Source organism: Schistocerca gregaria, chromosome 6 (assembly GCF_023897955.1).
Source record: "Schistocerca gregaria isolate iqSchGreg1 chromosome 6, iqSchGreg1.2, whole genome shotgun sequence".
Taxonomy (NCBI): domain Eukaryota; kingdom Metazoa; phylum Arthropoda; class Insecta; order Orthoptera; family Acrididae; genus Schistocerca; species Schistocerca gregaria.
Genome location: NC_064925.1, coordinates 124,395,738 through 124,408,136, shown reverse-complemented (window position 1 = coordinate 124,408,136; position 12,399 = coordinate 124,395,738). Strand labels below are relative to the sequence as shown.

The 12,399-nt window shown below is 43.0% G+C and overlaps 1 protein-coding gene across 1 annotated transcript in view; it reads left to right on the top strand.

The window, feature by feature from the left end:
* The window catches only part of LOC126278143 (facilitated trehalose transporter Tret1-like), a 52,227-nt gene that overhangs the window by 16,171 nt on the left and 23,657 nt on the right, over positions 1 to 12,399 (top strand). The window contains exon 3 of the mRNA XM_049978034.1: positions 10,701 to 10,980. Within this exon, the coding sequence (XP_049833991.1) occupies positions 10,701 to 10,980 (280 nt within the window). The remainder of the gene's footprint in view (positions 1 to 10,700; positions 10,981 to 12,399) is intronic.

The window sequence follows — 12,399 nt, the reverse complement described above, 5'->3', positions numbered from 1 at the left end:
TGAAGACACTCGTCCGTTCTCTGCACTGCAGTCGATCTCTGGCAACGTCGTTCTCTGTTCATTGGCTGACTGTGTTTTGTGACGTCAGATGCGCAGAACGAACCTAAACTCGGCCGCCGTCATAAATGACGCGCACTTAGCAGTCATCCCACACCAGGTGACGCTGCCATTCCTGGACGTTCGCGAGTGTCTTCTCCTCCTTTCTAATCTTCCCTGATCCGCCTTCAATATTCCTCGAATAGGAGTGCACTGGATGTCAGTCCGCTGTTCTGTACTGGGTGACTATAACTGAAGTGCAGCTACTCACAGAGATAGTGTTGACTGAAATATCGTATGGCAGCGAAGCTTGGTACATATTCTGATCATCGAATGCGTTAATGCGTAACCGACTTACGCTGGAAAAAGATTAGTTCCGATTTTGGCCACCAGAACAAATCTGGCATTGTGAATGCGAGAAAGACGCGTATAAAAGTTTTCGTGTGTATGGATTAGGAATGGAACGTGGGCAGAAAAAGAACAAACAGGTGAGAAAGACATAATGTTGACTTTATTATTAACCGCTTGAGGGCTGTCAAAAAAAATGTGACCCTCAATTACGTACCTGTGAAATATTAAAAGTTTTGGCTGGTTTCGTTGTCTAGAGGCTGAGATACGTAGTTGTCGCATTAGGAGCCAAATACTGCTGAGTCTACAATATACAATATGTATATACACTTGAATGGAATGGTCGAAGGTTCCTATCACTCGGCAGTTGCGAATTTTAAATGTAACATAGAAACTTATAAATGAAAGATTGCAATTAAATAAAATCTGCAAGTACTATTTTAACGACTTTAAATTATGAATACAATAGCAGAATTACCTTTAAAAATGCCGTTTATTACTGCAAAACACTTACTGGTGTCGATGGTTGAGCAATTAAATAAAATATAAGTTGAATAACAGGGAAATAATAGATTCCTACTTCACGTAATTAGTTATAAGCAACAACATAGCTCGCGAGACATTCACTTCTAAACGCATAACACATCCTCACTGCAGAAGCCACGGAAATCTCACAAGTGCACAAGTCGGCACTACGAAATATTTCTAGCTCCCGCAACCACACGCAAACTCTCAACACTCTCCAAGTATTTCCCGCCACCGTCCATCGCGACTTCCCGTCCAGCACTCGCCTTCCATACTCTCCATTGACTTCGGTAGTCGCCCATCGTAGTAACGTGCGCTGTGATTGACTAGAGCGCTCCCGCCAAGTCTCCAAGCCAACGCACACTCACAAACATATTGACACACATACGAAATACTGGAATTGCATTTAAATAACTTGAAATTAAATAAATATCCCTACGGCTGGACCATAAACACGCTTTAACACTCATTATTAAATACATAAACAAATTAAATAAACATATATCAAAGGAACAGAAAGAAAAGTAGGTCAGTAGCCTGATGTCTCCGTACATTCTAAAACACCGGAAAAATTTTACCAATTTCTTTATGAATAGTATATATCGGATATAAACAAAGACATAGATTAATAAATACATTTATAAGCATGCTGCTACCGTTTTTTCATGTAACTGTGGAGTACTTAAGGCCTGACATGATCAACAGTGATCGGCCACTTTCACCTCCAATAACTCATGTACTATTCATGTTGCATGCCTGTAATTCATACCAATTTAGGTTTATACTACAAGACACGTCGATCGACAAAATCGGATGAACCGTTTAGATTTTGGAAATTCGTTACTGGGTGTTACCTGTATAATTTACAGTCAGATACTAAACTTTAAACTTATAAAGATATTGAAAATCTGATTACGCCATCAGAATCGTCGTGCAAATAATGGTAATGTGCATGTTTCTTTGTAAGGTATCATGGTTCCTCTGGCTATTATTAATTTCTACATGAACTGTGGCTCAAATTCAAAGATATAGTAGCAACAGCAATTGAGAGATTCATACCTCATAAATTGGTAAGAGATGGAACGGATCCCCCGTGGTACACAAAAAAGGTCCGAACGCTGTTGCAGAGGCAACGGAAAAAGCATGCGAAGTTCAGAAGAACGCGAAATCCCGAAGATGGGCTAAAATTTACAGACGCGCGAAATTTGGCACGTACTTCGATGCGAGATGCCTTTAATAGGTTCCACGACGAAACATTGTCTCGAAATTTGGTAGAAAATCCGAAGAAATTCTGGTCGTATGTAAAGTACACAAGCAGCAAGACGCTGTCAATACCTTCGCTGCGCAGTGCCGATGGTACTGTTATCGACGACTGTGCCGCTAAAGCGGAGTTATTGAACGCAGTTTTCCGAAATTCCTTCACCAGGGAAGACGAATGGAATATTCCAGAATTTGAAACACGAACATCTGCTAGCATGAGTTTCTTAGAAGTAGATACCTTAGGGGTTGCGAAGCAACTCAAATCGCTTGATACGGGCAAGTCTTCAGGTCCAGATTGTATACCGATTAGGTTCCTTTCAGATTACGCTGATACTATAGCTCCCTACTTAGCACTCATATACAACCGCTCGCTCACCGATAGATCTGTACCTACAGATTGTAAAATTGCGCAGGTCGCACCAGTGTTCAAAAAGGGTAGTAGGAGTAATCCATTTAACTACAGACCTATATCATTGACGTCGGTTTGCAGTAGGGTTTTGGAGCATATACTGTATTCAAACATTTTGAACCACCTCGAAGGGAACGATCTATTGACACGTAATCAGCATGGCTTCAGAAAACATCGCTCTTGTGCAACGCAGCTAGCTCTTTATTCGCACGAAGTAATGGCCGCTATCGACAGGGGATCTCAAGTTGATTCCGTATTTCTAGATTTCCGGAAAGCTTTTGACACCGTTCCTCACAAGCGACTTCTAATCAAGCTGCAGAGCTATGGGGTATCGTCTCAGTTGTGCGACTGGATTCGTGATTTCCTGTCAGGAAGGTCGCAGTTCGTAGTAATAGACGGCAAATCATCGAGTAAAACTGAAGTGATATCAGGTGTTCCCCAGGGAAGCGTCCTGGGACCTCTACTGTTCCTGATCTATATAAATGACCTGGGTGACAATCTGAGCAGTTCTCTTAGACTGTTCGCAGATGATGCTGTAATTTACCGTCTAGTAAGGTCATCCGAAGACCAGTATCAGCTGCAAAGCGATTTAGAAAAGATTGCTGTATGGTGTGTCAGGTGGCAGTTGACGCTAAATAACGAAAAGTGTGAGATGATCCACATGAGTTCCAAAAGAAATCCGTTGGAATTCGATTACTCGATAAATAGTACAATTCTCAAGGCTGTCAATTCAACTAAGTACCTGGGTGTTAAAATTACGAACAACTGCAGTTGGAAGGACCACATAGATAATATTGTCGGGAAGGCGAGCCAAAGGTTGCGTTTCATTGGCAGGACACTTAGCAGATGCAACAAGTCCACTAAAGAGACAGCTTACACTACACTCGTTCGTCCTCTGTTAGAATATTGCTGCGCGGTGTGGGATCCTTACCAGGTGGGATTGACGGAGGACATCGAAAGGGTGCAAAAAAGGGCAGCTCGTTTTGTATTATCGCGTTATAGGGGAGAGAGTGTGGCAGATATGATACACGAGTTGGGATGGAAGTCATTACAGCATAGACGTTTTTCGTCGCGGCGAGACCTTTTTACGAAATTTCAGTCACCAACTTTCTCTTCCGATTGCGAAAATATTTTGTTGAGCCCAACCTACATAGGTAGGAATGATCATCAAAATAAAATAAGAGAAATCAGAGCTCGAACAGAAAGGTTTAGGTGTTCGTTTTTCCCGCTCGCTGTTCGGGAGTGGAATAGTAGAGAGATAGTATGATTGTGGTTCGATGAACCCTCTGCCAAGCACTTAAATGTGAATTGCAGAGTAGTCATGTAGATGTAGATGTAGATCTTTGGCACTCCCAGCAAATAAGTCTCCTTCATCGACACAAAGCCCATTCCTCGACACAGCGTCAACATGGAATTCGCAGCCACGCCGTCAGCCTGTTCCACACGCTGGGGCCTATCCCTCTTGCTCCGGCTAATGTTCTGCACCACGCAGTTGCTGACGAGAACCAGCTTGCCGAGCGGCCAGTGCTGCCGCGCCAATCCCAAACTTAGAATATTTTCAAGGCTACACAACTCGCCCATTACCTCACACACCACTTGCGCAGTTTGTTCAGTATGAGTACCAGAGATGTCTACGAGATGCTGTACAGTGGCAGATTTGCAACTGATGACCAAAACTGGGACTAATTTTTTCCTGCGTAAATCAGTTTCAGGCATCAGCGTATCTACCAAGCTTCGCTGCTGTACTGTAATGACAACCCACACGTGACTTCCATCAGTAGCTATACTTTATTTATAGCCACCCGGCACATGTGCGTGAGAGCATCATATTATGTACGCTTTTCGCATAAAACAACGTGTAAGTAGGCTGTTTACGTTTTTTTTATTGGTAACGCCACGTAGCGCTCTGAAAATCACTGGCTGTGCCGTGTGCAGTCTGTGGCTGGTTTGCATTGTTGTCTGCCATTGTAGTGTTGAGCAGCGGCAGCTGGATGCTAACAGCGCGTAGCGTTGCGCTGTTGGAGGTGAGCCGCCATTCTGCGCAAGACTCTTCGATAGTGATTGTGCACCTGCACAGTCGCAACAGATGGCTGCTGGCTGTCTCTACAAGGACTGAAGTGGGTCTACACCTTTGATGACTCACCAGTACCATTATTTCTACAAGGACTGCAGTGGGTCTGCACCTCTGGTGGCCCACCAATACCATAATCTCTACCATGACTACAATGGGTCTACTCTGTGTTGACCTATCTGCCAATATTCTTTAAAACTTCGAGTGACTCTGCTGTGGGTTTGCTCTGTTGCGACCCATTACTTGTCTGCATGTCAAGAGTCAGCACTGTCTTTCCGTTGGAAGGACAACACTACTTCTTCAAGACTGCACGGAAATCCACTACTTCCGTGTGCATTTTCTTTTGTTGCTCAGTCTTTGAGAAAAACACTACTATTTTACTGTGATGAATGATCAGGACTGTCTATATGGACTGTGAGAAAATTTTAGCTTTTGACCAACATTGTATCAATAAGTGTGTGCATTTGATTTCTTTGCTATTGTAATCATAATTACAAAAAAAATTCAAATCTGTATTGCCCACTGCCCAAAACAATTTGTAATTTTTTTTTGTGGGGAGCATGGGGGCTACGTAAGTAGGCTGTTTACGTTTTTTTATTGGTAACGCCACGTAGCGCTCTGAAAATCACTGGCTGTGCCGTGTGCAGTCTGTGGCTGGTTTGCATTGTTGTCTGCCATTGTAGTGTTGAGCAGCGGCAGCTGGATGCTAACAGCGCGTAGCGTTGCGCTGTTGGAGGTGAGCCGCCAGCGGTGGTGGACGTGGGGAGACAGATGGCGGAGTTTTGAAATTTGTAAGAATTGGTGTCATGAACTGATATATATATTATGACTATAAAGGTAAATACATTGTTTGTTCTCTATTAAAATCTTTCATTTGCTAACCGTGCCTATCAGTAGTTAGTGACTTCCGTAGTTTGAATCTTTTAGTTAGCTGGCAGTAGTGGCGCTCGCTGTATTGCAGTAGTTCGAGGAACGAAGATTTTTGTGAGGTAAGTGATTTGTGAAACATATAGGTTAATGTTAGTCAGGGCCATTCTCTTGTAGGCATTATTGAAAGTCAGATTGCGTTGCGCTAAAAACTATTGTGTGTCAGTTTAAGCACAGTCTTGTATAATTTTTTTAAGGGGACGTTTCAAACGCAACAATGTCCTCTTGAACAAGATTTCAAAAAAAGGTTCGTTAGAGTGTCTCTCACCTTTAACATCCAGTGATCAGGAGTGCGTGAGCTGTCACTCTACCTTCGGTGCCTGGCCCTTGGGCATTAGGCCGAGCGTGTCGGAGCGAGTGATGCACAACACAAAGCTTTACGCCTCGCCTGTGCCCGTCAATACCGACTTTGGACTCTTGATGACTGGAAACGTGTTGCCTGGTTCGACGAGTCTCGTTCCAAATTGTATCAGGCGGATGGATGTGTTTGGGTATAGACACAACATCATGAATCAATGGACCTTGCATGTCAGCAGCGGACTGTTCAAGCTGGTGGAGGCTCTGTAATGATGTGGGGCGTGTGCAGATGGAGTGATATTGGGCCCCTGGTACGTCTAGATACGACTCTGACAGGTGACACATATGTAATGATCCTGTCTGATCACCTGCATCAATTCATGTCCACTGTGCATTCCGACAGACTTGGGCAATTCCAGCAGGACAATGCGACACGCCACACGTGCCGAATTGCTACAGAGTGTCTCTAGGAACACTCTTCTCAGTTTAAACATTTCCGCTGGCCACCAAACTCCCCAAACGATAATGAATGGATTGTGGGGCGCTCAACTGCGCGGTTATCAGCGCCTGCACAAATTCCCAACCTTTGCTCAGTCCAAACTGCCCACTTTCATGAATGATGATGAAATGATTGGGACAACACAAAAACCCAGTCATCTCGAGGCAGGTGAAAATCCCTGATCCCGCCGGGAATCGAACCTGGGACCCCATGCTCGGGAAGCAAGAACGAGACCGCGAGACCATGTGCTGTGGAACAAACTCCCCAGGCATGAACATTATTGAGCATATCTGGGATGCCTTGCAACGTGCTGTTCAGAAGAGATCTCAACCCCCTCGCAGTCTTACGGATTTATGGACATCACTGCAGGATTCATGGTGTCAATTTCGTCCAGCATTACTTCAGACATTAGTCGAGTACATGCTACGTGGTATTGCAGCACCTATGCGTGCTCGCGGGGGCCCTAGACGATATAAGCAGGTGTTCCAGTTTCCTCGGCTCTTCAGTATAATTAATTTTTTACTCATGTTTGACACTCAAGTTCTTCACGCTCGCTGAGCAAGCACACTGATTTGCACAGAGGCTAATGCTGACGCATTCCCTGAATTGTGACCCCTAGTGAATCGTCAATGCTTACTAATTTTCAATGTTTTGGGGTTGGACAAAATGTATGGAAACATCAAAAACATAACCTATTGTCCAATACGACTAGGAAAACAGTTAGCATTCAAAACAGCTTCCAGCCGTCTCGGAAAGGATGAATACGGGTGCTGTATGATTTTCAACAGAATCTTTTCCCTGCAAAGCAGTGTCAAGTTCAGGTAACGGCGATGGGGGTCGATAGCCCTTTATTTCTGACTGCGAAACCAAATACCAGTTTTCGTAGATCTAGCTTCAAAATTGCCTTGAAGTGACATTTAAAATAAAAAAACTTTCATCCCCTATTTCGCCTCCTTACCTTTGGAATTTCGAAAAATCCCTTCTTAAACGACGTCTACGGTTCAAGATCCATACCTTCTCCAAATTTCAGGTTTCTATCCTTGAGCTGGGCAATAATGAGTCATTCAAGACACTGCCTTTTGTATAAGGAGGCTAGTAAATCTGACAGTGGCTCAGGAAAGAGTTCACTATGCTGCAACAAAATACTTTCATCATTTGCCCAATAACATAAAACGTCTGACAGGCAGCAAAATTTTAAATCTAATATAAGATCATTTCTCCTGGCCAATTCCTTTCATTCCATACAATAGTTTCCTTTAAAAACTGGTTGCTAAAGAAAGTAGTTGCTTGAGTAAGACTAAAAAGATAATGTTTATTACAGTTACCACTAATCATGTCACATATCCCGTAAATTGACTTGTTCCGCATTATTTCGATAAAACAGTCAGTCAAGTGATGTATGGAACATGTAACTAACTAACCATCAAGTAACGTGTTGTACTATTATTTAGTGTCAAGAATATTCCTATATAGTCTTCAGAATAAATTATGTTTTCGAAGGAGCTTTTTTATTTTTGAGTCATCAGTCCTCTAGCTCGTTTGATGACGCCTGCCATGAATTCCTCTCCTGTGTCAACCTCTTCATCTCAGAATAGCATTTGCAACCTATGTCCTGAATTATTTACTGGATGTATTCAAAACTCTGTGTTCCTCTATACTTTTTACCCTCTACAGCTTCCTCTAGTACCAAGGAAGTTATGGAAGTTAACCCCTGATGTCTTAACAAATGTCCTACCTTTCTGTCCCTATTGCTTGTCAGTGTTTTTCATATGTTTCTTTCCTCGCCGATTCTGCTGAGAACGTCGCCATTCTCTACTTCATCTGTCCACCTAATTTTTAGCATTCTTACATAGCACTTCATCTCAAAGGCTTCCATTCTCTTCTGTTCCGGTTTTCCCACAGTCCATGTCTCACTACCATAAATGCTGTGCTCGATACGTACATTCTCAGACATTTCTTCCTCATATTAAAGCCTGTGTTTGATACGAGTAGATTTCTCTCGGCCAGGAATGCCAATTTTGTCACTGCTAGCGTGCCTTTTATGTCCTCCTCACTCCGTTCAAAATGGTTCAAATGGCTCTAAGCACTATGGGACTTAACATCTGAGGTCATCAGTCTCCTAGACTTAGAACTACTTAACCCAAACTAACATAAGTACATCACACACATCCATTCCCAAGGCAGGATTCGAACCTGCGACCGTAGTAGAAGCGCGGTTCCGGACTGAAGCACCTAGAACCTCTCGGCCACAGCGGCCGGCCCTCACTGCGTCTATCATGCGTTTTTTGCTGCCTAAGTAGCAGAATTTCTTAGCTTAATCTACTTCGTGATCAAAAATGATGTTGAGTTTCTCAGTATTCCCATTTCTGCTACTTCTCATTACTTTCGTCTTTCTTTGGTTTACTTTCAGTCTATATTCTGTTCTCATTACACTGTTCATTCCATTGAACAGATCCTACAATTCTTTTTCATTTTCACAGGGGATGCCAATGTCATCAGCTAATCTTATTACTGAAATTGAATTTTAATCCACCTGCTGAACATTTCTTTTATTTTTGTCATTGCTTCTTCGATGTATAGATTGAACAGAAGGGGCAAAAGACTACATCCATGTATTACACCCTTTTTATTCCGAGCACTTCGTTCCTGGTCTTCCAGCCTTATTGTTCCCTCTTGGGTCTTGTACTTATTGTACCAGGTGATCAAAAAATCAGTATAAATTAGAAAACTGAATAAATCACGGAATAATGTAGATAGAGAGGTACAAATTGACACACATGCTTGGAATGACATGGGGTTTTATTAGAACGAAAAAATTACTTAAGTTCAAAAACGTCCGACAGATGGCGCTTCATCTGATCAGAATAGCAATAATTAGCATAACAAAGTAAGGCAAAGCAAAGATGAAGTTCTTTACAGGAAATGTTCAATATGTCCACTATCATTTCTCAACAATAGCTGTAGTCGAGGAATAATGTTGTGAACAGCACTACAGTCTCCATGTTCGGAGTTACGGTGAGGAATTGGCGTCGGATGTTATCTTTCAGCACCCCTAGAGATATCGGTCGATCACGATACACTTGCGACTTCAGGTAACCCCAAAGCCAATAATCGCACGGACTGAGGTCTGGGGACCTGGGTGGCCAAGCATGACGAAAGTGGTGGCTGAGGACACGATCATCTCCAATCGACGCGCGCAAGAGAACTTTCACGCATCTAACAATATGGGGTGGAGCGCCATCCTGCATAAACATCGTACGTTCCAGTAGGTGTTTAGCAGCCAGGCTGGGGATGATGCGATTCTGTAACATATCGGCGTACCTCTCACCCGTCACGGCAGCAGTCACAAAACCAGAATCACGCATTTCCTCGAAGAAAAACGTCCCGATAACGGTAGATGTGGTAAATCCAACCCATACCGTGACTTTCTCGTCGTGCAATGGAGTTTCCACGACGGGGGGTGGGGGGGTGGGGGGGGTGGGGGGGGGGGGGGTGGCGCTCTATTGGGAAAGTTGTGTACGCGCTGACTACGCGGAACTATGTACACAACACATGTGCAGTCACTGACGTTTTGCTGTCCAGCGCCATCTGTCGGACATTTTGTGAACACTGGTTTTTTTTTTTTTTTAGTTCTAATAAAACCCCATGTCATTCCAAGCATGTGTGTCAATTTTTACTGGTCTATCTACATTATTCCGTGGTTTATTAAATTTTCAAATTTATACTGAATTTTTGATCACCTGGTACTTCGTGATCACAAATTTTGATGTTGAGTTTCTCGGTATTCCCATTTCTGCTACTTCTCATTACTTTCGTCTTTCTTTTATTTACTTTCAGTCTATATTCTGTACTCATTACATTGTTCATTCCATTCAACAGATCCTACAATTCTTTTTCATTTTCACGAAGGATAGAAATGTCATCAGCGAATCTTGTTACTGAAATCCTTACACCTTGAATTTCAATCCCCCTGCTGAATATTTGTTTTATTTCCGTCATAATTCGTTCTTGGTCTTCCAGCCTTATTGTTCCCTCTTGTGTTTCGTACTTATTGTGTATTACACGTCTTTCCCTATAGCTTAGCCTACTTTTATCAGAATTTCGAACTTCTTGCTTCATTTACACTTTCGGACGCTTGTTCCAGGTCGTCAAATCGTACGAATGGGTCTTGACTTGTCTTTAGTCTTGCTTTCATTATCAACCACAGCGTTACAACAGCCCCACTTTCGCCTTTGCCTTTCCTAAAGTACTATCCGCCTTTCCCCTTTAATGTTGACCCCGTCGGTTACGTGACCTTCCTCTACAGGCGAGACATTTGGATTCGGCAGGATCCTGGCGGGCATCAACGCGGCGGCGTCGCTGGTGCTGCCCTCTATATACGTGAGCGAGATCGCGAGCAACGAAGTGCGCGGCGCGCTCGGCTGCCTGCTGGGGCTGATCAGCAACTCGGGCGTGCTGTTCTCGTACGTGGTGGGCGCCTACCTGCCCTACTCGGCAGTCCTCTACCTCAACCTGGTGCCGCTGCTGCTCTTCGCCGTTGGCTTCGCCTTCCTCCCTGAGACGCCCTACTGGCTGGCCAAGAAGCGCCAGTACCCGGAAGCCCGGCAGGTGCGTGCGGCTAGCGCTCACATCCACTTACCTGCAACAAAAGAACGCAAAGCTATTAAAAAATTTCTAAGAAGGTAGGGCACCAAAGGAAGGCAGTGGTTGAAAAGGGAGTGGCACAGGGTTGTAACCTATCCCCGATGTTATTCAAAATGTACAGTGAACAAGCAGCAAATGGTACCAAAGAAAAAACTTGAATAAGAAGTTCAGGGAGAAGGAATAAAAACTTTGAGATTTGCCTATGACATTGTTATTCCGTCAGAAAAGGGAAAGAACGTGGAAGAGCAGTTAAAAATGAAGTGGACAGTGTTTTGAACGAAGGATATATATATGCTATTGTCGTTTCTTGTTAACTGTATCAGCTTATAACACTTGTGCAGAAAGATGGGCAGTATACTGCTGCATCCATTTTCAATAAGCTGCCACAATAATTCAAAAATCTTAGCAGTAACCCAAGCGCTTTCAAATCGAAGGTGAGAAATTTCCTCACGGATCACTCCTTCTATTATCTCGAAGAGTTCCTTGCAAAATTAAGCCGATTCCTACGTTATATTGTTGACTGCGTTTACATAAACTTATGGCTTGTCTTTTTTTGGGTTCATGAACATCTGATTATATGTGTTATTACATTTATGTTGTAATCTCCTGTACTGACACGTCCATGACCTTGGAGATTTGCTCCTCAATATGGTCGTAAGGAACTGGATGTGTAAAATATAAAAATTAAATAAAAGTCTAACCAGTCTTCGGACTGGAGACCACAACAACAAGATAGAAAACTGGGGAAGTGTTAGATGACAATCAGTTTGGCTTTAGGAAAGGTGTAGGCACCAGAGAGGCAGTTCTGACGTTGCGGCTGATAATAGAAGCATGACTAAAGGAAAATCAAGAAGCATTCAAACAATTTGTAGACCTGGGAAAAAGAGTTCGACAACGTCAAATGGTGCAAAATGTTGGAGATTTTGAGAAAAATACGCGGAAGCTATAAAGGACAATCGGTTAGTATACAAAATGCACAAGAGCCAAGAGGGGACAATAAGTGTGGAAGACCAGGAACGAAACACTATGATTAAAAACGGAATAAGACAGGGATGTACTATTTCGCCGCTTCTCTTCAATCTATACATCGAAGAAGCAATGACGAAAACAAAAGAAAGGTTCAAGAGCTGAATTAAAATTCAAGCTGAAAGGATGATGATAAAATTCGCTGATGATAATGCTATCCTCAGTGAAAGTGAACAAGAATTAGACGAACTGCTCAAAGGAATGGACAGTCTAATGAGTACCGAACATTGATTGAGACTAAGGAAGACGAAAGTAATGAAGAGTAGCAGAAGTGAGAACAGCGAAAAACTTAACATCAGGATCGGTGATCACGAAGTAGATGAAGTTAAGAAATTCTTGTCTCTGTGCAGCAAAATA